The 27,887-nt window shown below is 43.0% G+C and overlaps 1 protein-coding gene across 2 annotated transcripts; it reads right to left on the minus strand.

The window, feature by feature from the left end:
* Window positions 1–119: 119 nt before the first annotated feature.
* On the minus strand, window positions 120–27,879 carry CPNE3 (copine 3). 2 transcript variants are annotated; one of them, XM_060277718.1, is made up of 17 exons: window positions 27,548–27,879; window positions 27,312–27,400; window positions 21,834–21,973; window positions 21,479–21,658; window positions 20,122–20,196; window positions 19,383–19,454; window positions 17,473–17,556; window positions 17,120–17,209; window positions 13,986–14,084; window positions 11,409–11,495; window positions 10,897–10,956; window positions 9,764–9,897; window positions 8,989–9,043; window positions 8,839–8,890; window positions 5,896–6,029; window positions 4,975–5,211; window positions 120–2,876 (listed from the first exon to the last, which is right to left on the minus strand). In XM_060277718.1, the coding sequence occupies exons 3-17, from the start codon at window positions 21,963–21,965 to the stop codon at window positions 2,754–2,756; spliced, it is 1,614 nt and encodes a 537-aa protein (XP_060133701.1). In that variant the 5' UTR covers window positions 21,966–21,973; window positions 27,312–27,400; window positions 27,548–27,879; the 3' UTR covers window positions 120–2,753. The 2 variants fall into 2 exon arrangements, with proteins under 2 accessions (XP_060133701.1, XP_034980440.1); XM_035124549.2 differs by lacking the exon at window positions 27,312–27,400.
* Between the last annotated feature and the right edge of the window lie 8 nt (window positions 27,880–27,887).

A 27,887-nucleotide genomic window follows, 5' to 3' on the forward strand; every position in this document is an offset into this window, starting at 1 on the left:
ACTAGCTAATTTCTTAAAAGTACAAAGCAGGGACATTGTTTCTATTTTCTGTGAAAGCCACAATAATCAGCAAATGCACATTCAGAGCTTTAAAAAATGACAAAAGACATTAGAACTGCTGAGGGGCATAGATGGAGTTTAATATACTATGTTATATGGCATTAAGATAACGTTACACCTGAAGCTAACTTCAAATACAAGAACCTGTATTACACACGGAATAGTGTTGTGCATAGAAATACCATACACCGTAAGATACTTTCTTCATAAAGCTATATTTTGCTTTGAAAATATACAGGAAAAAAGTAGGTTCCTTTTGTTACAAAAGCAGCTAATGATCAACTTCCACCACAAGGTGGTGCCAATGCGTAACTCATGCTGAAGAGACAAATGGAGGAGATAAAAATAAACTGTGACATTAAGGAACTATTGTTAATATTTCTGGGGTTGCTGCTTTTGGAATTTTTTTAAATATATATGCTGAGTTCTGGCCCACCCCATTTATTGATTAAAAGATGAACAATTCAGTAGGTCCAGAAGTCCATTATAAACGTGGCAGATTCAAGCCACACTGTAGCTATTAAAGATAGGCTGTTATGAGATGAGAAATACACAGTACAGAACAGACACTGAATGAACTGGAATGCATGTGGGAAATGGCACCCATATAAGATGCTGTTTTCTCATTCACTTTGAAATTAGATGTGTGAACCATTGATGAAAGTAGACAGGGATGTTTTTCCAGACTTTGCTGCAGCTATGTGGACATTTGATTCACATAGAGAAAGAAGAATAACTGTATTTCAATTCTGTGATCCTCAAAACTTCTGAACTTTAAAAATGGCACTACAAGGTTGGCTATAATCCACTAAATAATAATTTCAAAACAACCCTGAATCCAGTTTTGCTTTGCTATCCAGTACATGACAAACCATGATGTACAGTATATAAAAACTTGCAAAAGGCGACATAACAAAAAGTAAAAGTTATCAATGGTCTGAGAAAAAGAGATAGTTCAATGTAGTCTATCCTCTATAGGAATAAAACATTCAATCAGAGCAACAGCTGATAATTCCAACTACACCACTACTTTTGATTATCCACAGAGTAGATACATTTGATTGAACATACCAGTAATAAACATCAGCCTGGCACCTTTGAGTTTTAATATGATCACAAGGCAAAACATGGAGACTGAAGGCTTATGGTTGCAGCCTCAGAGGAATAATATGCATCTAGACCCTGAGCAATCATTTACAGGATGTGGATCTGACCCACATTTTTTCTTACTACACAATTCACAATCATTTTCAGACACCTCAGTCCAATCCATTTCACACTAGCACAGGGGTCAGCAAGGTTTATCTTGCCTGGGCCGGATTGGTCCCATGGAGATCCCTCTGTGGGTAAGATCGTGCCTGTGCCTGTGATTTTCGGTGTCTCTGTCTGCACAGACGCGATCTTTGGCACAGCGGAAGCAAGTTCTTGTGCCGTGCTGCACTGGTTTAGCGCAGTGTGCAAGTGGGCAACTCAGTTCGGGGGAGGCTCAGGGGCTGGTCAAACGACCTCCGCGGACGCTTCCGGCCTTAGGTTGCTGACCCCTGTTCTAGCAGTTAGTAAAAAAGTAAGTGATCCCCCAAAGGCAATAGTGGGCCCTGAAGACGGAACAGAATAATCTAATTAATTCTTGTGCAAAAGGGAAAAACAGCAACACAAATTCAATCATTTTGGGCCAACTGTGATCTAGCACAAGTGAGAGGCATTCTAGAACTAGCTAAACCAAGACAGCGTAAAAAATTAAAGTGAAAAAAGAATACAGGTTCAGTAGCATATACACCTCTCTCTGTAGACAACTATAAAATTGAGAAAATTACTTTATCAAGGAAGAGTCCTTCCTCACTGGCACATACTGGGCTTCCTAGTCCACAACAAGTCACATGCTATTACTTTCTAGTCAGATTCTCTAAAAGTCAACTAGCTTCGTAATATGATATACAGTCAATGAAATCCTTGTTAAATTTATATCCTCTGTGTTGCATAGATATCTAACTGATGGCAACATTGCATAAACATGAGATGCTTGATTAGAAAAACAACCAACATGATTTACATCTGAAAGTCTTACTATAGCTCATTTCAAGGTACCACTCTATACTCACTTTTCACCATTTCATAATGATACAAATGTTCATAAATGGCCAAGAAAGACAACATACTAGTCATTTGGGGGGGGGGTGAAGACAGAATTTTTACACTCTGCCGTGGTCTTGATGCTTCTCTGCAAATGGTTGAACATTTTATATTAAGCTTATGCAAGCTTTGAGCAGCCAAGGCTCTCTTAAAGGAGGAAGTCAAGATGGGTACAACACACTGCTTTCAAAGGCGCACTAAAGCCCTGTACCTAACCGCAGCTGGAGGTGCACTGTGTTTTGTCCTGGGCACTATAAGCAGCCAAAGGGGTGATGGCATTGCAAAAAAGCAAACTGGCGTGTTCTTCCTGAAGATGTACATAGTTTGAGAGTTTTGTTAAGTCTAAATAAAGTTTTCAGTCTCACTTGCAATTGATTGTTAAAGCAAAATGGCATCTTTGGAGAGCCAAAACAAAAAAAGAAAGAAAGGAGTATCTTAAACAGTTTATACATTTTATGTGCTGTATCAAAAGGTCCTGTTATCCACCCTGGCCTGTTGGCACTGCAGAGGAAGGTGGTGAAGACATTCCCCATATAAGGAACTGGATACTCAGGGTCACCTGCTCAGCTCCCATCTTGCTTTGCTGCAGGGTTGTTTGGAGGCTGGAGCTTGAATGTGCTGAAGTAGTTCACCACTTGCTGAGGCACCTCTGCCAGGACACTCTGAGCAAGCGCTTCTTTGGGAGCCTTATTCAAAGGAGAAACAGAGTGAATGTCGGAAGTCAAGCAAAGAAAGCACACAATCTAGTCCCTGCTGATTTGGGAAGATCAACTTAAAGCCATTTCCTTGAACACACACCACACAATGTCAGCTGAAAGTTTACTTTCCAGCGACATGCTGGATTTAATTATTTCATTAACATTTACTATGAAACCCCTAAGCCACTTGACTAGCTCGTACCTATAAAAACTGGCTGGCTTAATGTAATTTTCATAATCTACAAGATGGTTATCAGATCAACTTGAGATAAGAATATCCAGAGAGAATAACCGTTATGTAATGCCCATGGGGTCACGAAGAGTCGGACACGACTAAACGACTAAACAACAACAACAACAATGCCCATAAAAACTGCCACTAGCCAGGACAGTTAACATGACATAAAAAATAAGCTGCTGAGGTTGGTTAATGACTGTAATTTCTTCCAGTCTATATAGCCCCAACTTTTCCCTGAAGCATTACTTAACCTGAACGTCTCCTCCAAGGACATCTCAAGTTCCAAGCATGAGATACTAGGAAAAACGGAGCCTGTTTATAGTAAGTGAATCCTGTTATATGCAGAGAGATAGAGGCAAACTATTAACTACCAAGTTAAAGTACAACCCACAGTGGCAGCACATTAGAATGTATGGCACCCCCCCTTCCTTGCCCTACGGCAGTTTGCCTAAACAAATAATGAAAAGTAAGGAACATTGATGCCCTAATTTCAGCTTTTCAGCAGGGAGTGGAAATGGAGCATAAAATGTGCAGAAAACCTATTATGAGATTTCACACACAAACAGGTCTTTAGAAAAGGGCTCTCTGGAAAGCAAAGGCATTTTTGCTTTCCAATTTTACTCTACAAATAAAATTGCTATAAGTGAAATGACATTTACACAATAGACTCAGTGTCTGAATAGGAAGAGGAAATGTATGCTTTTTATTTCACTCTGGGGTAACTGATGAGCTTTGCCTTCCATATCATTTGATTGTAATAGGAGCCTTTCTTACATTTAAAAAATGGAAAATACCCTTCCTTTTGGGACACAATATTCTTTTATCCATGAAATGCACTAGCCAAATGACTCAATTCTTCTGTAATAGGGTAGATTCTCAGCCACTGTTACTAACAGTATCATGTTTAGACCAAACAATCATTCACTGAGACCAGAATTACAATCCCTCATCCTGTTTTTGTTTTTCAATATTTTGCTCACAGGAGGGGCAACAGATACAGAAAGTCCCAAGTCTTTATGCAAAGCTTGCTAGGCTGCACAGCCAGTCCTGCAACAATCTGGTTCATATGCAGGCTACATACAGCAGTTGGGTGTCTCCTAAACATCTGAATCAAACCATCAGCTGAAGATCACAGCACAACCCAGGAGGCCCTCTGGCCTCAGGTTTCTTCACTTTCACACTGCCATAGGAAATGGTCATTGATAAATCTCTCAGTGCAGTCCCACCTAAGAAGGAACATGTAAAGCTGCCACCACACTGGTTCATGAAGCGTCTTTCCCCTCCTCATCCTCTTTCCCTCTCAACCAACTCACAGTCCAAGATGCTCAAGCAGAGCACTTTGTACTGGTTTATAAGTGGTAGACATTTTTTACCAGAGCACTGTCATAAAAAAACCCCTCTACTTCCCTGTTCCTCATTATATCTCATCATGCACAAAGCTTCAGACCCTACTTGTTTGTGTGTGTATATAAGATAATTCACATGTATTTAGATAATTTAGATCAGGCATCCCCAAACTGCGGCCCTCCAGATGTTTTGGCCTACAACTCCCATGATCCCTAGCTAACAGGACCAGTGGTCAGGGATGATAGGAATTGTAGTCCAAAACATCTGGAGGGCTGAAGTTTGGGGATGCCTGATTTAGATAATCCACATGTATTTACTAGCAGCAACTGGCTTTCTGGGAGATTTCCATAGCTCTTCTTGAACTGCAGTCACACGGATCTTTTGTTAACGTTGTAAACTAAAAATGCCAAAGCTATTGGATCTCACATCAGAACTCCAAGATTTTGGCTGAATCATTCTGCTATAACAAGCATTAAGGGTGTCATTAGAAACAGTACTTACATTCTGGAACTGTCGAAATGGCACAAATTGAACAATGTCTCTAATAGCAGCCTCTCCTGAAAGAGACCTCAGAGCCCCACTGTCACTGTCAAGGAATTCCATGGCACTGAAATCAGCTCCTCCGACACCAACAATTATAATGGACATGGGAAGCTTGGCTGCGTTCACAATGGCAGATCTGGTCTCATCAAGGTCTGTTATCACCCCATCAGTGATGATCAGGAGCACAAAATATTGCTGTTGAACAAATGGACATCTTGTTTAAACAGAGACCAAAAATAAACTCCTGAAATACAGTAGCAGGTGGCACTGATATAGAGGCACCCTTTTGTCAAAGGAAAAGGTTGGTGCAGAATGAGATTCATTCAGGGCTCAAAGTCTTCATCAGGGGAACAATTCTTACACAATCCCAGGCCAATTCTATGGGTGTATCAACTCTCAGGAGATAATTATCTGACCCCACCAACCAGTGCCTACAACTGAAGCTCTCTTAAAGTTGAAGCTTCAGTTCCACAACAAAACATTTAATTAAGTTTCCTCCATAGGGGTCCCCGCATGTTAAATGGCCAAGTTTTGTGCTTGTCACCCAGGAGTGCAAAAGTAGATCCTTGCTGCCAACACCACACTTGGCATCAGGCTTGGCAATATAGCCTCCCCTCCCTGCATGAAGGGTCTGGCCCCTTAGGGAATCCTCAGGGCTTGGACCCACTAGCTCCAAAGCCACTGGTGCACCACTCCCAAACACCCCTTTTCAGGGCTTGCTGCCCTCCCCACCTCCACATTAGTAGTGCTCCTCTCTCTGAGCAGGTAGGCAACTACATGGTATCTCCCCCACCATCAATGTCTGGGGAGCAGGGTTGGATTGCCCTCCAATAAATGATGAGTAAGAGCATGCCCATTTAGAAATTATGAAGGACTTACAGAAGCTGTTTTTTGCTGTGTAGCTGCAGCAGCAAACCTAGCCACGTGATTTATTATTGGAGAAAAGTTGGTGGGCCCATACAATCTTACTTGAGGAAGACAGGCCCGGTATGCATCCACAATGCCTTGGATTCCTGGGGAAGTGAAGTAAACATTCTTCACTACATTTCAATATTAGCATCTCTTCCACAGCTTTAATGACACTCTAGTGTACTGAAGCTTCAGTAAGCATATGTAGATACATAAATAAAAGGGTGTCCTTATGGAAGGATTTGTCAGATTCACAGCCCCATACTGCTGCTTATCTCAGGCATGTAAGGGTAATTGGCCTAGCTAGCAGAATAGCATATAAAACTTAAGATTCCAACAGTGCGATGATGGGGCAGGGGGTGGGGGATGCTGAGGTTTACAGGACAGTAATTAAGATTTTGGGGTCTCTGAGACTAAACTGACAGTACCTCTCTTAGAGGAGGTTCCTTTCAGATTAGCAAGTATGGCCTCAAACATAGCAGCACAGAGAGAATATCGTTACTATTAACTTCAAGTTCTTGCAGTGGGTAGTAAACACAGACTCTCATTTCAATTCTTTCTTCCAAAAGTACTAATTAGACAGAATGAAACTTGGGAAGAAATTGTAACCTACCCAGGCCTCTCATTTATGTGTTTACTGTTTATGCGCTGTGTAACTTTTTTGTTACCTGATTTTATTCTCTCTGCTGGGAATTTTTAGGCCACAAGTTGTTACTTGTGATATTGTCATTTTAGGATATTATACTTTAGCATTTAATGATTGTGTGCCCCTGAGAGTCTTATATAAATACTAGTGGTTTTCAGCCCGTTCAATAACGGGCGCTAGAATCCTGGGGTTCGGAGAAGCGCTTGCGCAGCGCGTCTCCGAACCCTGGGACCTGTCCTTGCTGTCGGTGGCAGGGGGACAGGAACGGAGGAGGAGAAAGCGCTGCTTTCTCCTCCTCCGTTCCTCTCCCGCAGCCGCCGACAGGAAGCAGACATCCCAGGGTTCAGAGAAGCGCTTGCGCAGCGCTTCTCCGAACCCTGGGACCTGTCCTTGCTGTCGATGGCAGGGGGACAGGAACGGAGGAGGAGAAAGCGCTGCTTTCTCCTGCTCCGTTCCTCTCCCGCAGCCGCCGACAGGAAGCAGACATCCCAGGGTTCAGAGAAGCGCTTGCGCAGCGCTTCTCCGAACCCTGGGACCTGTCCTTGCTGTCGACGGCAGGGGGACAGGAACGGAGGAGGAGAAAGCGCTGCTTTCTCCTCCTCCGTTTCTCTCCCGCAGCCGCCGACAGGAAGCAGACATCCCAGGGTTCGGAGAAGCGCTTGCGCAGCGCTTCTCCGAACCCTGGGACCTGTCCTTGCTGTCGGCGGCAGGGGGACAGGAACGGAGGAGGAGAAAGCGCTGCTTTCTCCTCCTCCGTTCCTCTCCCGCAGCCGCCGACAGGAAGCAGACATCCCAGGGTTCGGAGAAGCGCTTGCGCAGCGCTTCTCCGAACCCTGGGACCTGTCCTTGCTGTCGGCGGCAGGGGGACAGGAACGGAGGAGGAGAAAGCGCTGCTTTCTCCTCCTCCGTTTCTCTCCCGCAGCCGCCGACAGGAAGCAGACATCCCAGGGTTCGGAGAAGCGCTTGCGCAGCGCTTCTCCGAACCCTGGGACCTGTCCTTGCTGTCGGCGGCAGGGGACAGGAACGGAGGAGGAGAAAGCGCTGCTTTCTCCTCCTCCGTTCCTCTCCCGCAGCCGCCGACAGGAAGCAGACATCCCAGGGTTCGGAGAAGCGCTTGCGCAGCGCTTCTCCGAACCCTGGGACCTGTCCTTGCTGTCGGCGGCAGGGGGACAGGAACGGAGGAGGAGAAAGCGCTGCTTTCTCCTCCTCCGTTTCTCTCCCGCAGCCGCCGACAGGAAGCAGACATCCCAGGGTTCGGAGAAGCGCTTGCGCAGCGCTTCTCCGAACCCTGGGACCTGTCCTTGCTGTCGGCGGCAGGGGACAGGAACGGAGGAGGAGAAAGCGCTGCTTTCTCCTCCTCCGTTCCTCTCCCGCAGCCGCCGACAGGAAGCAGACATCCCAGGGTTCGGAGAAGCGCTTGCGCAGCGCTTCTCCGAACCCTGGGACCTGTCCTTGCTGTCGGCGGCAGGGGGACAGGAACGGAGGAGGAGAAAGCGCTGCTTTCTCCTCCTCCGTTCCTCTCCCGCAGCCGCCGACAGGAAGCAGACATCCCAGGGTTCGGAGAAGCGCTTGCGCAGCGCTTCTCCGAACCCTGGGACCTGTCCTTGCTGTCGGCGGCAGGGGACAGGAACGGAGGAGGAGAAAGCGCTGCTTTCTCCTCCTCCGTTCCTCTCCCGCAGCCGCCGACAGGAAGCAGACATCCCAGGGTTCGGAGAAGCGCTTGCGCAGCGCTTCTCCGAACCCTGGGACCTGTCCTTGCTGTCGGCGGCAGGGGGACAGGAACGGAGGAGGAGAAAGCGCTGCTTTCTCCTCCTCCGTTTCTCTCCCGCAGCCGCCGACAGGAAGGACGCGCGCACTCTCCCCCCCCGCCTCCTCCAACCGCCGCTCCTCACGGCCAGGGAGGGTTGTGAGGAGGCCTTCGCCGGCCTCCACCCTCGCTTTCCTGACGTGCCCTGCAGTGAGGCGGTGTCCGGCGGGAGCGGCGGTTGGAGGAGGCAGAGTGGGGGGAGAGTGCGCGCGCGCGCAGTCTCTGCTGTCCAATCCCTGTATCCCTGGGGCACATGCGCAGTGACCCAGGGACACACGGGACAGCTTGGACGCAGGGACATCTTGGACATTATTATATAGGATAGCAAATTTTAAAAAATAATGGTGCTAGTTCAAAAACCTACAAACTGAGCTATTGTCACCTTGCTATGACCCACAATAAACCTAGAAATGCCAGGACATTCTTTAACATTCGTTAACTTAAATTTTTTCAAACTTACCACTGCAGAATGGGTTTGATGAGTTAAAGCTTAATGGAAACTCATGTGACACCTGTGAATATATGGAAGATGTTCCAATTATTTTATAGGTCCATATCTAATCAGGCAGGTTTTGTTTGTTTGTTAGTTTACAAAATTGTTTCACCTTACCTGGTAAGAGGGAGGAATCTGAGCTCCAAACCCAAAAGCTGGGAACATCTTATCTCTATAAAAGCAATTAAGAGCAAACCATTATAAACAAGTCACTGTTCTACATTCTTTCACAAAATAAAAGCATCAATCTCTTGCTTGCACTGCTATTAAATGCTAATGCCACTTTCATGAACACAAGTTCACTGAGGGAAAATTTCCCATCCCCATCTCTTCCCAGCAGACCCCCTTTTTCCAGGAGGGATCCCCTGACCCTCTGGAAAGGCTTTCTAGGTGAGCTGAAAGATGAAACCAAATAAATCAGCCAGCTACACTGGTGATTTATAAAATGTGATGAAACAGTACCATCAACTATCTGCAAAATAAAACACAATCCATTCAGAGCAGGACCTGTAGTACAATCTTCATATGTTGTCAACATAATTAATCTAGTGCTATACTAATTCATTAGATGCTAGAACTGAACTGCTAAGTCTAGACAAAATTTGCACTTCCCTTCACCAGGAGAATATACTAATGAGACACATTCTGTTCTAACACATCTACATTGCTTAACAAAGTCAGGACAAAAAGAAAACAGAACTCCACCTTTCTGGATTAGACAAGTTGGGGAGAAAAATTAGCAGATTTTTTTTTTGGGGGGGGGGGAGGCGGTGTGTGTGTGTATGTGTGTGAGTATGGTCTCACAAGTTCTGAGTTACAGTATTCTAAATGTGTGTGCTTTAATTTTAATATACAAAAGCATATTGAGAACAAGACTAGCAGAGAAACTTACGTATCGTAGTCCTGAATGACCATCCCAACAGACCAAATGGCATTCAGGTATTCATTCACACCATTAGGGCTGATGTAATGTAGGGAATCTGGAGAGCGAGGATCTCCATTTGAGCCAGTAAAGTCAATGCCAACCTGTCAAAAGGTACAGACATCACTGATGTGAATATTACTTTCTGCTCAGAATTGTACTAGCACTGCTGTATTTTTAGGACCCGCCCAATTTTTCTGATCCTAAGTTGTTTAAAATTGTATTTAATGTTGTATTTTAAACTGTTGTAACCTGCCCTGGGACTTCAGGGTGAAGGGCAAAATAATATTCATAATCTTAACAACAACTCCTTGAAAAACTGGGTTGTGCAGGGAGAACCTAAGAGACATCAAGGCTGAGGAAGCATGCAATTTACTTAGTTTTAGTTTTGCTGTTGAACTAACAAAACAAGCATAGAATGGACCAAGCTGGGTGAAGCATGATTACTATGGCACAAATCTCGATTACTCAATTGACTGGGTAAGTCTTCCCTCCAGCCACTCTTCTAAACCTGAATTACTGGGAGCACCTTCCTAGGCTAATCTTTCTCACAAAGTTGTTGTGATGATAAAATAGGAAAGGGGGGATGAGAGCTGGACAGTGTTCCCAAAGCTACCAACATGAGTTTGACCAAACTGTGGGAGGCAGTGGAAGACAGGAGTGCCTGGTGTGCTCTGGTCCATGGAGTCACGAGGAATCGGACACAACTAAACAACAACAAGAGTTGCTCACTCCTGCTCTAGCTCCTGCGGGGATTTACAGCAACTCCTGATCCTAACCAATAGTTTTCACACAAATCAGGTATTCTTTTTTTACTTTTCTAAAGTACAGATCCTCCTTGACTGCAAGCCTCCTATCCCTCAACTTCCCTCCCCCATTAGGAGGGAAGCACCAACATATTCCACACCATGCACATTATATATGCTTCCTTACCCACAGTGCTTAGTAGCTTTCAGGCCAACGGTTCGAATCACAGCTAGTTCTGGTTAGGATCTTTATTATAATCCAGTCTTTGGTTCTGGTGTGACAACCCCACAAGATTATTCTCAAGTGAATTTGGTCCCCTTTCTTCACTTAAAAGAGCTGGGCTACAGCTTACTTACAGTAAAATTCAGCTGGCACCCTCCCATGATGTAGTCAAGGAAAGTACACTCCATTATAATCTGCAAAAAAATCATTAAAGTTCTCAGTGATGCACTCAGGAACATACACCTATTAGGATAAGGCAATTAATTTGTTTGGTTCAGCACTACAGAGCATTACAGAGAGTGTATACTCACACATACAGTGCACTCAGAGCTTGTATTTCTTGACTGAGTGAAGAGGGAGGGAATAGGTGGGCATATGATACTGGCCCAGTACTGAGCACACTAAAGGAAGTGGCTGTGTGCTTTTGTGTGAGCATGCTGATAAACACTTCTCAAGTGGTTTCATTTAAAAATATATATATACACAGCTCTTCCTCTAAATGATACCACAGTTGTTCACAATACAAAGCACAATGCAATAAAAGTATTTCACACACTGAAAATTCTTGTCTGCTGGGATGATACAATGTCAAATGTGATTATTACTGCTGTAAACTTAATTGAATTAGAAAACATTTGATGCTAACCTCACAATGTTTAACGCTCACAATCCCTGAATTTCTGTAGCTTTTCTTCTTTTGCCTCTTCTTCTCATTGATGCATTCAAATTCAGCCTACAAAACAGCAGCAGGGCAAAAATTGCACATATTAAGAGTGATATCCTAAGCATACTTAGTTCAAAGCTTACAGAACTTGAAGTAGGCTGGGACCCTTTAGCAATATTACATTATGTCACTTCTAGATTTGGTCTATTTGCAGCAAGGAATGGCTTAGTGTTACGAAAAAACAGCTTGTGAGCTCCCCACTTTCTCTCCAGCAGAGCTGCAAGGAAGTAAGCAGAAGCTTCTTGTCTACCAGTCAGAGTTTGTTGCTGTGTCAACCCATGTTTATTCTTAAGTATGCTTTAGGAAAGCAAGTCAACTTCAATACATAGTTGATCTATAGTTTGTTCAGGTTCAGACATTAATAACAATTATGTGGTTAGTTCAAAACAAACCAAAACTTGTGTTTCCTTCCCTAAAGCTGTGCTAAAAGAGAGGGGAAGGGAACTGTGCATGTATTACTAAATACCAAACCCAATAATTATGTCAGCAAGACAACACACCCTGGAAGAGTTGCTCATCAAAAGAAACAATGGTAACTGCAGCTCAGTATCACATTTGTTTCTTAAAAAAACATAAGCACAGAGCATATGTATTAGTAGTAGAAACCTTAGATAATTCTTCATTTTGTACAGGGCTATCTGCCAAATCCCCAAAGCACTTCATGTGCTTTCAGTAATAATGCAGAAGATAGCTTGACCTAGGATTATGCACCCTCTTAATCTCCCATATAGACTCCTGCAATGTGGATTTGCAGTTTCCCTTAAAAGTTGTTCAGAAGCTGCAACTGCTGCAGCCTGGTTGTTATCAGATACAACCATATAGGATCATGTCGCTATGATTCTGAAGGCACTACAATGAAACACTAAACCTGGAGCACAGAAATTTTATGGAACACCTTTCCCAATAGCTGCCACCCTAAACTTTAAGATCAACTGAAGAGAGTCCTTGTTCATGGTCCTGCCACCTTGTGTAGCAGGTAGGACTGTGAAACCTGATGGTACAGATTGGAGTTTGGAGTTGAGACCTAGTATTGTTGTTTTTTTCCATTCTGAAGGAAATCAGCCCTGAGTGCTCACTGGAAGGACAGATCGTGAAGCTGAGGCTCCAATACTTTGGCCACCTCATGAGAAGAGAAGACTCCCTGGAAAAGACCCTGATGTTGGGAAAGATTGAGGGCACTAGGAGAAGGGGACGACAGAGGACAAGATGGTTGGACAGTGTTCTCGAAGCTACGAACATGAGTTTGACCAAACTGCGGGAGGCAGTGCAAGACAGGAGTGCCTGGCGTGCTCTGGTTCCATGGGTCACAAAGAGTCGGACACGACTAAACGACTAAACAACAACAAGGTGTACCCAGCCACGCGTTGCTGTGGCTCAGTCAGGGCCCCCGTTTCCCAGGACAGGGGGAAGATGCGACCCTCCGCCCCGACCCCTCTCTGATTCCCCCTCAAATACCGTATCCAGAGTTTGGGGAGGCTATGTGTGGTTCCCGCGGCGGATCCCAGTTGGGGAGAATCATAGAGTTGGAAGAGACCACGAGGGCCATCCAGTCCAACCCCCTGCCAAGCAGGAGGGGAGAGGTGGCACAGTTGTGGAGACTGTGGGTGGTGGGAGGTGAGGAGAGGAGAGGCCTGCCCTTCCTCTCGCGGTGTTTGCGGTGATGGTGTGGGAGCTGCGGGGCCCGGGCTGTCTCTCGTGCCATTGGAGGAGGTGGTGGAGGTGGGTTGGGGGCCTGGAGTGGCTTTCGAGGCCCGGCCTGGCTGTCGAGGCGGAGTTGGCAGTGGTGGCGGTGGTGGAGGGGTCCGGACTGCCTTTCGTGCCGTCGGCAGAAGCGGCTTTGGAGCGTGGGATGGCTCTTGAGGCCCGGCCTGGCTCTCGAGGTGGCATGGGCGGCGGCAGGGCCCAGCCTGTCTGCCTCTCGTGCTGACAGAGGAGTCGGCAGAGGCAGCTTTGGGGTCTGGGCTGGTTTTCGGGGAGGTAGCAGAGGTGGCTTCGGGGTATGGCCTGGTTCTCAAGGCGCGGCCTGGCTGTGGAGGCGGCATCGGCGGTGGTGGAGGGGTCCGGCCTGGTGAGGTAGGAGTAGTAGTAGTAGTAGGGGGCGTGGCGAGGCAAGGTGGAGGAGGAGGAAGGGTGTGTGGAGTCTGTCCCTTTGATGTCCACTGGAGGACGCTATTATTTTTTCACAAAATGATATTTTTACCTGTGACAGGTGTCACAACTGTTTATGCAAACACTCACATATTGGACTGGAACGTTGTGTCCAAATTTGAACGCAATTGGTCAAGCGGTTTCGGAGAAAAGTCATCAGTCACAAATATGGACCTTTTACATATATTATTAAAGCTGTATGTTTTGCTGTAATCCGTCTAATACAGTACTCAGATCTGAAGGAAGGCCAGGCATTAAAACTCTGTAATAAATAAGGAAGGGCCTGTATAGAAGAGAAAGTGGCTTACCTAAGGATACCAGTGAGGTAGGGGAGAAAGTAAAAGAACTTACTGGTGAATGTCGTGATGCTTCCTTCAGTTTTGATAGTGTGGTCTGAAAGATCCCTATGAGATCATGGGACCCATCACTGTCATAATCATAGCACTCAACCTAAAAAGGAAGCATTCTTTGTTAACCCAGTATATTGTGGTTACAGCACTGACACCATGTAATTTAACAGAGCAAAAGAGAAGAAATCATGTGCTTCAGGCTTTTGCCACTTCTGAATATCAGTCCCAAGGTAATTAGGCAGGCAAGGCTAAAATGCAGCAACAGTGACCTACAGAGACATAACTGTAGTTTCACTGAAAATACGAAGCATGCATAATACTGTAATTGTTTTATGGCTCCAACTTCAAATGCCACTTATGTGTACAATGTGTATTTCACATTTATTTTAAACAATTCTAGTTACTTTTAATTATACCTCACACTGATGTTCCTTGGGCCTATTGCCACTCCTACTCAAGTATGGCAAGAGCATCGCCGTATTAGGTTTACACACATGCACATGCACTCTCCATCAGTGCAAACAGCATGCAAACACTACTATGACCAAGGAGAATTTGTGGAAACAGATTTTCATGTAATGACAGCACAGAGAATTAGTAAAGCTGAATTAAAGCGTAGGAATAAGACAAAAAACTTATCTTTTAGTATGAACTCTTAAGAACATTGCCAAATTTTGCATTACCATAGCTATATTTCATCTTATTAAGAAGTTGATGTTTAACCCAATATACTAACAGTTGATTCAGCCGTCTCAAACTTGCTCTTGTTTTTGTGAGATATTCACATTTCCCATCCAAAACAGAACTAATGAATGACTACATGCCTGCTCCTAGTAAGAGAAGCCTTCAATGACTCACTTCAACACACACACTTCAGGGGGGAAAGTAATGAGATATCAAAGCAAGTTGTTTGTGTATTATAACTGAATACACAAACAGCCATTTTAACACAGAGAAAGGCATTTATGATGGGTAGAGCTTGAAAAATGATTTTACTTACTACAATGAAATAGCCAGTTACATAAGACACTGTGTGCATAAAGTATTAAAGCATTGTTTAATCAGTCATTACAGTATAAAATGTTTTCCCTTATTCATTACAGCAAAGTAATTTCATTTTAAACTGCTTTCCAAAAGGTTGCAAGACTCTATTTCAACTTTTTCTATTTCCTCAGGAAGATGTAACATGGCAGGCCAGATTTTGATTACAATGTCACAGACCTGCATGCATATGAGGTTTTTCTGTATTCCGTTTGCACCAAAAAAGTTAAAACAGTTTATTAGAAAACTACATTTTAGCTCATGAAGGGGCAAAAATAAACCAGCAGGGATTGAAATTTACTTCGCTACAGAATTAGAATACAAAACATAATAATTACATATAGAAGCATACAGAAACAAACTAGCAGTTTTTATCATTATGACAATGATTGGAGGGGGGGGGGGTTCCAAGAGGCCAGTGGGTTTTACAGATCACCCTCTCTATGCGCATAGAGACCAAAAGCGTAACTTTGCAAGGTGACGTGGAAAAGACTGATGGCAGCAGATAAGGTGAATTAAAAGGGGTTCTGTATGTGGCTTTGGATCCAAAGTCTTTCTATGTCCCTGATATGCACCCAGGATGGCAAGTGGAAGGCGGGGTGGAGGTGGGGTAGGGGGCAAAGTGCATCAGCTACACTCCAGACATGCACACCTTTTAGAAGACCAGCAGGGCTTGAGATCAGGTGACTCTACAGGATTGCTGTGGGGCTAGCTACTAAGTCATGATCAAATGAGCATTAATGAGCTGAAGAAAACACCCTTCATCAATTCAAGTTAAAGAGAGGAAAAGATTATCATAATAAAGGCAAACAAACAAGGACAAACTACAGCTTAAAGTATTATTAGGCGACTTTTGGGTTACAAGCACAGCCCTAACACTAGATTTCCTGACGCTATGAACGCTGGGTAAAACACAGCTTTAAGAATGCTTCTTAAAGAAGCGAAGAAGAGTTTGGATTTGATATCCCGCTTTATCACTGCCCGAAGGAGTCTCAAAGCGGCTAACATTCTCCTTTCCCTTCCTCCCCCACAACAAACGCTCTGTGAGGTGAGTGGGGCTGAGAGACTTCAGAGAAGTGTGACTAGCCCAAAGTCACCCAGCAGCTGCATGTGGAGGAGGGGAGACGTGAACCCGGTTCACCAGATTACGAGTCTACAGCTCTCAACCACTATACCACACTGGCTCTCCTGTGTGAGCTTGGTTAAACAATTACGTAGTTAAAGCTTAGTTAAAAGCTTAGTTACACAATTTACTTTACAGGCGCCACACCCATCCTATAGAATTCTGTAGTCCAGTAAGATATTTCTTCTTTATAGAGAAGCATGTTAACTGTATACAAAGTGTATAAAACTAAAAAAAGGAAGTCCCATTTAACAGCTCAAGTATATTCTCTCCACATCACGGTATTCAAACACCCAGTAGCTGCTATTTCTGCTACTGCCAACAAACCTCTACACTTTCAGAAAAGGATCGTATTGCTTATCCTATTCAACACCAACAGCTCACTTGTAGCCCATATAACCCACAAAACTGTAATTGCAAATACTGAGGGTGGAATTCAACATGGGGAATCATTCTATCAGCACAAGTATTTCTGCTTGCCTGACAGAATGGTTTTCCCTCTCCTCTCCCTGTATCCTGTTCTGGGTTTTTTTCCTGACCCTCCAGAGCAGATTTGGGAGAGGCCTGGGGGCACAGCAAGAGAAGAGAGGGTGGAAAAGGCTCTGTTGTTCTATCAGAAGTCATTGTGCTATCTTCCACTGGAGGGACTGGGTAGCTGAATCCGGCCCTGAATAGATTTTTAACAAATAGTTTTTGAGTCTGTTCACATGACATGCTAAGCCAAATGTTGACTTAGCAAGAATGCCCATAGCTGCTCTGCTCCTCTCCAAACTTTTTTTGCTGGGACTGAGCTAAGGCAAGGTTAGACTTGCCATGTTATCTGAACCAAGACTTGAGTTTAAGCAGTCTCCTCACTAACCATGGACTGTAGCCAAGAATATACAATGTTTGGGCTAAAGTGTGTCATGTGAACCAGGCCTCGCATTTAGTTTTTAAATACTCATTCTACCTCCTCATCCTTTATACATTACCTTGATCGTTTTATCCATATCTCCGTAACACAAAGAGTTGAGAGAGATTTTAAATGGCCTCCAGACGGGATTCAAGTTATTCTTAATAACCTAAATAAGTACAAAATAATAATGGTTAAAAATATTATTACGGTTGTGGTTTTTTGTATTAACCATCTTTTTATAACTTTGGCTGTTCAAACAACTATCCCTAATCCTATCCTTGGAGCCTCCCATATGTAGGATGCAAATTTCATTCTGAAAGTGCTATAGTTATAGAAACCAGTAGTACCTCACAAAAACAGAACTAAAGGTATTAAAATAGGCAATGAGTCAAATCAGCCCACTTTGTAAAAGAATGAGAACCACCTTACTTCTGTTCTGTGCACCATCACCCAGCTTCCGTCAGAAGTCTGCTTGTGGAACTCCAAATAAGGATCAGATTTTCCAAAGAAATCCTGCAATTAAAACACAGGCTATTGCTTCAAAATTGTCTTTAGAGTTGTTGTTGTTGTTGTTGTTGTTTTGCAAACATCAAGCTGCAGAGCAGAAAGTAGAAAACTAATTCCATTGGTTTTGTAGAGAGTGCACCTGCCCCTGGCGCTGCCTTCAACTGTCACCTAACAGAAACCATTCCATTAAGCTAACTGAATTGCTGCCATCCTGGCTGGTCATTATAAAAACAGTAACTTTAATAACTGATGCCTCAACTTGTTTTTTCTTCCTCCCTTTTTCCTTGTAAGTCAAGACTTTTGTAAAACTGAGCGCCTGGACTATTTTACTACTAACATTCATAAGCTGCTTTGGAGTTTTTTCAGCTAAATAATGGGGCAAAAGTCCATTAAATAAACTTCATACTACATTACTTCCTGTTCAAAACAGACACCACCTATATGCCAAGTACAAAAATGCAGTTCACTTCCTCCTCTTTTCCACCAGCGCTGCAAACATAGCTCATGCATGGTTGCATTCAGATTATCAATCCTTCCTTGGAAAATTCAGTGAATGCAAGTCTTTGCAACTCCAGTCAGAACAATGGTAGTGGTTAATATTTCTGGAGAAGTTCTCTCTCTCTCGTTCTCCCTCTCACAAAAATAGCCATAATCACCAGAAATGGCAACAAGGAGAGAAGCAAAAGCATTAAGTAATACAAGTCTGGAAATAGAAGTGTGGAAGAGCAAAATGAAGCCACATATAGCAAAGCTGTGTGTATGGTGTATCAACTACATTAACTGCACAAATATTTCAGTTACATTTTTTTCAGATGCCGGGTGCTGCAAACTATTTGTTCAATGTAAAATACTATGAAACACACAGTTTAGAAATTTGTGGTTTCATCTTGCTAGCATACTACCAAAGACAGAAAGTTCAGCAATCTATGACAAAGTGGACTAAATGCAAAGTTGTTTATTTAAATATCAATGGGAACCACATAAAATGCAAGTGCTTCGTCTCCAAATCTGAAGGTATATTTCAGTTTTTATGAAGTTCAAGCCAGATACCACAGCACAACAGCACAACCTGAACTCCTCTTTTGGTTGGTTCACATCACAGCTGAATCATGATGTAGCATGCTTGTGTGCTCTTTCTTCCCTTCCTCACACACTCTATTTTAATTCTGTTTGCATGGAAACCACAGTTTGCCCTGACTTGTGAACCAGCAGGTTACAGTTTGCACAAGCCAACTAAAATCAGGCCTACAAAGCCAGTCGCATCCAGCTTTACAATTCTGATTGTGAGTGCTCATGAAAAATATAGCTTGCCAGTTTAAGCTGCAGTGGTTTTCACAAAGGGGACTCATTAAAGCAGAGCACATAAGGGAACCACTGGGTTCATTTGTTCAACAGATTAAACTTTTTAAGTTATTCCGTGTCACTACAAAATTGCCCAAATCCAAAGGTCATCTTTTAATATTTCCATACATTTCTCAAGTGTTCCAGCATAAAACTAAAAAGTTCTTCATTAGCTGTGAATTAAAGAAACAAACACTGTGAGCTAAATTCTATGTTGGTCTGCTTACAAGTCAATCCCATGGGGCAACATCCAACATCCCTTTCCTCTCCCCTGTACCCCCCCCCCATCTGCTCTCCAGGGTCATGAAACCATCCAGTGCAGGTTTGGGGGGGGGGGTGCTCAGGGGTTGCAGGAAAAAGTAGAGAAACGGCAAATCCTGTTGCACAAACAAGTCAATTCCACTTCGTAGGAGGACAAAGTTGGATTTTACCCATTGCTAAATATGATTTAGCCCCAGATAAACGTGTATAGAATTGCAACCTTGAAGTACCTTGTTGTCCAATTTCCTTGCTTCAACTTCAAACATGACCACCCGATTATCCTTTACTTCTTCAGCAGTAATCTAAGTAAGCACACAAAGACAACATTCACCATGATAAGATACTGCATTCTAAAGTATGTCAGAGTTCTTTTATGGACAGTAGAATGAAACATATGACAAATGGAGTGTGTTTTGTGAGAAGTAAAATTTATATTTCTATTATATTTCTATTATTTTCAAAAGCAGTAAGAACATGTTCACAGCTCTAAAAAAAGAATACAGTTTTACAGCAATAAGAAGATGTTCCTTTCTCCCATTTTAGAACATTAAAGGGTTGGCCACAACAGACTCATAATGCCATGAACAACCTGCCTTGAAAAATTCCAGTCAGCTTTCAATTTCTCCAGGTGGCATGTGAAGCTGCTGTTTGAGATACAAAATCAAAAAGATGCAGAACTAGGCATGTAATTGGTTTGTAAATTAAAACTAGCCCCTGCCTTCCAGCAATGAAAATTAAAGTGAAAAATGTATAAATAATCCAGAAAAAACTAAAACAATTAAAACAGGTCTTAATCAATTCACTTATTTCCTAGAAAGTGCATAGGATCCCAACCTGCATCTCATTAATTTTCACAGAATTTCAGCACACTTAAATTTTGTTTTGACTAAATTCATGTTTTCCTGGGTCATCAAAATCTTCATCCACAGAGAAATACCAGAAGGAAAAAAACCAATTGTGTTTTCATACCGTTATTTTTCCTTTTCCTGCAGGTCTGCCATTTTTCAACAGTAGTGGCCGGGTGAGTGTTTTGCTAGAAACAATCTGTAAAAATACAGAAACATCCAGAAACTCAACAGATTAAGAATTTACCTTGTCTACACAATTCCATAAATGATGACCTATTCAAAGCTGTTAGCAGATGACTAGAAAAACAGTAACACAACAGGCCAGTTCAGATGCAATTATTTGAGTAATATGCTATGGTTTATTTAACTGAGAATTGGCATCGACCCATGCATTAATTTTTATTTTTACATATTTTTATAAACCACAAGTTCATATAAAATATCAAAAAGCATAGTATAAACTAAAAGTACAGTATTTCAATAAAAACACAAAACACATTATTAAGATCTGGTTGGTGAAGAGTCTCAGGGTTAAAAAGTCTGTCTCAATAATAAGAATAGAGGACATTTAAAAATAAGTAGGAATGGCTCATTTTGAACCTCTGTTGAGAAGGACTTCACGGGGCAGGGCTTGTCAAACTAAAGCAGGCATAGGCAAATTCGGCGCTCCAGATGTTTTGGGACTACAATTCTCATCATCCCTGACCACTGGTCTTTTTAGCTAGGGATCATGGGAGTTGTAGGCCAAAAACATCTGGAGGGCCTATGCCTGAGCTAAAGGTTTAGCCCCTGGTAAAGGCCAGCTGAATGTCTGGGAACCACCAAAGGTGCCCCTTCAACAGATCTCAGCAATCAAGGCAGAGCATAAGGAAACAGTTTGTTTTTAACCATTTTTTTACTGCTTTTGCACATATAATAATTTTATACATATGGACTCTTAAGCTACAAATTGCTCACACAGTCACTCCTCCCCTTTGTTACTTCTATCATGGTTTGTTTAAACCAGTTACCAGTTACATCGTAACTAGAAAATGGAGGATCTTGGTTAAGTAGCCAGAATCTGACTGGTTTCCCAATTTACCTGTAACAGGAAAGTGGTTTACACAAATCTGATTTTATGTTCAGGGAATCAGTTATCCATAGGAATGTGGCAACAAGGAATGATAAACCACAGAGATTATGGTAGTTCTTGTAACAATAGCATTTGACATAACATTAGATAAACTGCCTATAAAAGGAAGACAATTTACTATTTCAATTCTTATTGAAAAGCAGAACTTACAAAATGAGAACCTGCAACATGCTATTGTTCTGGCTTTGACCTTTTCCTGGTTTTGCTAGGTGAAGGAACTATACCAGAAGGAATGAGGTTTCAGGTCAAATGGCATTTCCCAGGACAGAACCAAATGAACTGTAAATGAAGCAACCAAGAAAACTCTCTGAAAGTGATAGATTATCCATGAGTTATTTACACCTACCTGCCCCAGTGTGCATTCAATTTCTCCTAAGAAGTCATCATCACTCAGATCAACAGTTGTATTGTCAATGTCAAAAATCCCAAATTTGAGTTTCTGCACCAGCTCAAAATAGTAATCAATTAGGAATCTCTTGGAAAACTTGGGGTCCAAACAGTTCTTGATTCTTTCTGTGCGATCAACCTGCATATAAGACATTGGGGTGTGTGTGTGTGTGAGTTCAGCACATGATGTTTCAAAGAAATAAAACTCACTTTTACATCCCATAATTTGATGTTTCTAAAGAACAAATTAAAACAAAGAGCTAGTAGCCAGAAAAGAAACTTTATTAGAAATATTTAATTAAGTATCAACATACCTCATACCACTGTTGTCCACTGGTGTGCTGAAGCAGCACACACAATGGGTCTGACTTGGAGCCGACATCTTTATCCAGGAGGTTGCTACAAGAGATGGTTAGCTCCACCTTTGTTACACATTGCGCTGCCATCTGCCTCACTGGATGGGAAGCAAGCAACAAGTTTACTTAACACTGGGGTCATTTTAACAGCTCACGGTCCAAATCCAACAGAGATTTAAGCACAGCCCACGGAAGCAGGATTGTGGCCCAACAGTATTCAATAAATCATGACTATGGGTATCTTGGGTAGACATGCACCTTCCAGAGCAGAAAAGAATAAGGTTTCTCTACTGGCAAGTCAATAGCAGAACTAAGCAGCAGCTTAATCATTCACAGATAAACTACCATGTACATAAAAAGCATTCATGTGCAAGATGGATTGCAGTCACGCTCACAAAGCAAAAATAATAACTAGGTAAGTGCACACATTTAACTTGCTCAATAGGTGTACCAATCAGCTGTACATGTACATATACACCTACCAACCAAGGATAAAACATCATGCATTTAGTGAAATGAGCTCGTTTACAAAAGTTGATGCCACAGCAGTGCAGTCTGCAGGTACTACTCAGAAGTAAGTCCCACTGACTTCAATGTGACATTTCCAGGTAAGTGTATATATACAATTGCATCAATATATTTAAGACACTTATCTTATACTGTAGACACATAAAGTTACCTAAACTCTGGTACTTCACAGCAACACTGTCGAAGAGTGATGTGATAAATCACACGTCTGGGTGTAGGCCAAAAGCCTCTTTTTTAAATAGTTTGTCATTCCAAGGATTCTCAGACTTTATAATGGGGCACACTAAACCATGCATTCAAGCTCTTTTAGACATAGTAGGACTGAACTGGGACCCAGGTGGCGCTGTGGGTTAAACCACTGAGCCTAGGGCTTGCTGATCAGAAGGTCGGCGGTTCGAATCCCTGTGACGGGGTGAGCTCCCGTTGCTTGGTCCCAGCTCCTGCCAACCTAGCAGTTCGAAAGCACGTCAAAATGCAAGTAGATAAATAGGAACCACTACAGCGAGAAGGTAAACGGCGTTTCCATGTGCCGCTCTGGTTTGCCAGAAGCGGCTTTGTCATGCTGGCCACATGGAAGCTATACGCCGGCTCCCTCGGCCAATAATGCGAGATGAGCGCGCAACCCCAGAGTCGGTCACGACTGGACCTAATGGTCAGGGGTCCTTTACCTTTAGGACTGAACTAAAGTTGAGACAAACATTTTTTGATTGCCAGGATAATGATATATTTTTTTTACAAAATTTAAACAGCCCTTCAGCTTGATGGATTTCAAGGCAATCCACAACAACCAGCACAATATTATAAAACATCACACATTGTTACTAACCATAAAACTGAGAGGCAACAATAACTATAAAAGCAAGGAAGGCAGTCAGAGCAATTTAAAATGCCTGGGTAAACAGATATGTATTGACTTGGTGCCAGTAACAACCATGGGCTCCAGCCCATGAAAGTTTATACCACAATAAAGTTATTTGTCCTTAAGGTGTTCAAGATTCTTTGATGTTTCCATTGACTTGCTAGCAAATGTCAATGTGCCCCTTACCTGTACAGGTTTAAAGTTGAGCATGTGCTTTCAGCAAAATAGGAAATAAATAGTACGGCTTATGCTAAATGTAAAAGAGGGGAGGGGTTGAAATCTTAGAAAATTGTATTTCATATCAAAGATGGCCTTTCATTCAAAATTTAATTTTTGCTCAGTGTTAAAAAAAGTTTTAAAGTAGGGACCTTGTTATCTCAGATCTCTTCTTTCCCCCTGTATAGTGAAACAAGAAAGAACACATGTACTGCTCCTGCTAAAGGCTCTGTAATATTTCATTTTAGTAAAGCTGCAATCTTGTGAGAAAAAAACCAACATCCTCGTTCATGGAACTTGGAAGACCTATGTGTTTAGATCTGCAAACCCACACAATTTATTTTCTAAAGTCAATAAGAAGTCTAGTAGACCTGAACAACTGAATCAGAACTTGGGACTCCAGTCCATTCCAGATGCTAATGGCACCCTTATTTACAATACGAACATAAACACAACCATGCTGAGTTGAACCAGAATTCCTTTGAAGCCAACTAGATGTCTCAAGAATGCTCAGAAACAGGACCTGGTGGATGCTAGGGTACAGTCATACAGTGTACTCCAAACAATACTATTATTACTTCTGCACAAGCAATTGTTTCTTAAATAAACAAATGCAGTAAACACACACACCATCACATTTGTCTAGAAAATGGAACTACAAGAGAATAGAGCTCACAATCCACTGTTTGAGGGCCAAGAAACTAGGCACTGAAAACAGAGCCTGTGCTATGGTTTGCTGTTATGTCTGAATTCACAGACAACTGTCAAACCCACAATGCTCCATCTCAGTGATGGAAACTATACCTCAAGAGGCCGAAGAACTATGGATAGCAGTTACTAAGCTAAGCACTGAGCAGAGCTAAGCACTGAGAAGATGCAAAACACAACCAGACAAGTGGGTCAAAACCATGGTTTATCAGATAAACGTATTATAACAAAAATTCAGCCTTTCCCTATCTAATATTTAGGAAAGCTAATATATCACTATAATATACAACAAAACCACCTCATGGAAAAAGATAAAAAACAGCAGCCATCTAAAACTCAAAGTTGTTAAGATAAAACATCAGTAATGTAGGACAGCAAAGTAATCAAACTGGCAAGCTAAACACCTACATGAACAGGACAATCTTTGCTGGAAACCCGTAATGAAAAAGCTAAACAGGTCTCCCTGAAAAGGAAGTTCCAGAGCCTGGGCACAGCCACTAAAGGCCTGGAAGCTCCAACTTTAGTGTAGTGCCTTAACAATGGTTAGCATTGTTGAGCATCCTGAGCAAGTTTGCAGATGACACCAAATTGGGATGGGTGGCTAATACCCCAGAGGACAGGATCACACTTCAAAATGACCTTAACAGATTGGACAACTGGGCCAAAGCAAACAAGATGAATTTTAACAAGGAGAAATGTAAAGTACTACACTTGGGCAAAAAAAAAATGAAAGGAACAAATACAGGATGGGTGACACCTGGCTTGAGAGCAGTACATGTGAAAAGGATCTAGGAGTCTTGGTAGACCACAAACTTGACATGAGTCAGCAGTGTGATGCAGTAGCTAAAAAAGCCAATGCAATTCTGGGCTGCATCAATAGGAGTATAGCATCTAGATCAAGGGAAGTAATAGTACCACTGTATTCTGCTCTGGTCAGACCTGGAGTACTGTGTCCAGTTCTGGGCACCACAGTTCAAGAAGGATACTGACAAGCTGGAACGTGTCCAGAAGAGGGCAACCAAAATGGTCAAAGGCCTGTAAACGATGCCTTATGAGGAATGGCTTAGGGAGCTGGGTATGTTTAGCCTGGAGAAGAGAAGGTTAAGGGGTGATATGATAGCCATGTTCAAATATATAAAAGGATGTCATATAGAGGAGGGAGAAAGGTTGTTTTCTGCTGCTCCAGAGAAGCGGACACGGAGCAATGGATTCAAACTACAGGAAAGAAGATTCCACCTAAACATTAGGAAGAACTTCCTGACAGTAAGAGCTGTTCGGCAGTGGAATTTGCTACCAAGGAGTGTGGTGGAGTCTCCTTCTTTGGAGGTCTTTAAGCAGAGGCTTGACAGGCATATGTCAAGAATGCTTTGATGGTGTTTCCTGCTCGGCAGGAGGTTGGACTGGATGGCCCTTGTGGTCTCTTCCAACTCTATGATTCTATGATTCTAGCACATAATACAATTTTGCATTAAATCTGAACACAGCCAGTGGTTACTTGGAAGATTTTGCCTTCTACAGTCTCTACTTGTGGACCTCCTAGAAGCTTTTGTCTGGGTCACAGGATGCTGATGCTTCTGTTTAATTCAGCAGACCTCTTACATTTTTCATCTATATGCTAGTTGTCACACAATAACTACACGCCCATCCATTTCAACTCAAGCATATGCTCAAGATGTGAATGATTTGCTATACTGATCCTCAGGCTTCCCTCGGAATATGCTCCCCAAATGTGTAGGGAATTACACATGATAATCCTATAAAGTAACTACTTTGTGTGGCAATTGTTTCTCATAGCAGAAATGTAGTGTTTCTCATAGCAGAAATGTAAAACATATTAAGGGAAGGAACATATTACCAAAGACTTGGGGAGTTATAGTTGTTGTTGTTATTATTATTATTATTATTATTAATCAAATGTAAATACCATCCTTCATCTGAATCTCTCAGGGTCATTCACAGGATCAAAATACAGGATATTTGGCCACAGCTTAATGTGTCTGACACTTATCTGTCCTTCACAATTTGCATATTTGATTCTAATTTTTTTAAAAAGTTTTTAATACTGTATTTTAAACATTGCCCACTCTAGGACCTAGAGGTGCAGGATGGGTAATAACTCATATTATTCTTTTTTAAATATACACGATACAGCAGGAAAGACTAGTGCAGAACCAGTATATTGCGCCACGCAAAGAGATTTTCTGTGACAATACCTAAAGAGACTTGGTGATCTCTGCAAAGAAAACATAAAACAGACCTCATAGCCTTCAGTTCACCACTGCCATCCTAGCATAGGAGCCACACCCAGTGCAGAACCTGCATTCATCGGTCAACATTTACCCAACAGGCTACACCTCAATTTGGACTTTCATTCTAGATACGGAGCTCAAAGCAGGTATACCATCTTCAAACAAACCCTCACACTTCAACCCAACTGTGTGTGTGTGTGTGTGTGTGTGTGTGTGTGTGAAAGCAAGTCAAGGATATTCCTCAGTCTTCTTAAGAAGAGACAAAGCCAGTGCTATATATATATATATATGTGTGTGTGTGTGTGTGTGTGTGTGTGTGTGTGTGTGTGTGTGTAGGTACTCACCATTAAGTTGTTACTGTGAGTGCCACACATTTAACATTTTTTTTGGGGGGGGGGTTAAAAGGTGCCAGTACTGCATACCCTTGAGTAACCTCCAAGAAAATAAACACTGGTCAAAACAAACATCAACCTAGGGATCGCTGCTAATTTAAACTGGAAAATCGTCTCGGCTACAGTAACACGTGTGTGTGTGTGTAGTATCCCTGAGCAATGCGAACATAGATGAGATCCGACGTTCATTATATATTCTGGAAACTTTCCAGGCTTCACTGTTACCTGTTCGGTTTAAGAACTTGTGCTTCAGTTAACTTCGCCCGCCTCCCTCCCTCTCCTTTTGAGCCCGAGAAAAAGGGTGGGATGGGGAACAAACAGGCAGGCTCCAAATGCTAGAAAACATCTTAAATGAATGGCATGACCCCAAGTCCCGTCCCCCCTCGGTTCCCATTTCCACCATTCCTCTCCGAGGCGCCTCATCGGGCCGCAATTCCCACAAGCGACCCAGACAGGTTGCTCCCTCGCTCGCTCCTTTACACACCTCAGGCTTCCTCTTCCCAGGCGCTCCACAAACGTCCGAAAAGGTGCAGCAGCCCCGCCCTGAGCAGCGGCGCCTCTTCCCTGCAGGGCCTTGGAAGGACCGTAATAATAATAATAATAATAATAATAATAATAATAATAATAATAATAATAATAATAATAATAATAATAATAGGACCGACGAAGCCCTGCCCAGATACGTGAATCTGGGGTGGTGGCTCCAACGGCCAGCCTCACCTCAGAACTTGTGTAACTCAAGGAGCTGCGGGCGAAGCGGGCCGTGCGCATGCGTCGACCACCTCAGAGGACCCAAGGGGGAAAAAAGTAAATAAAGCCAATCCTTCTAACCCCCGCCCCTCTCCCAGCACCACGAGAGTCACGTGAGAAGACCTCGTGACGTCGGCGCGGAGAGCGGAGGGTCCTCGTGCGCGGGAAATCCAAAACCGTAGACGAATCGCTGAAGGTCCGCCACGAGGGGCGGAACGGGGGGATGGGGCCAAGGAAACCTCAGTTTTCTGCCCAAACCCGGCTGCTCTAGGAGGCGGCCACGCGCTACTTCCGGCGTGTCGGGGGGCCG

The sequence above is a fragment of the Zootoca vivipara genome, chromosome 8 (genome assembly GCF_963506605.1).
Source record: "Zootoca vivipara chromosome 8, rZooViv1.1, whole genome shotgun sequence".
In the NCBI taxonomy this organism is placed as follows: Eukaryota; Metazoa; Chordata; class Lepidosauria; order Squamata; family Lacertidae; genus Zootoca; species Zootoca vivipara.

Excerpts from the sequence above, each read along its gene's own strand:
- CPNE3 (XM_035124549.2), bottom strand. The coding sequence starts at position 21,965 with ATGGCAGCGCAATGTGTAACAAAGGTGGAGCTAACCATCTCTTGTAGC. Across the intron at positions 19,455-20,121 it reads CAGGAAAAGGAAAAATAACG|ATTACTGCTGAAGAAGTAAA; the intron begins GTATGAAAACAC and ends GTGCTTACTTAG. Across the intron at positions 5,212-5,895 it reads CACAGCAAAAAACAGCTTCT|CAATATTTTGTGCTCCTGAT; the intron begins GTAAGTCCTTCA and ends TTTGTTCAACAG.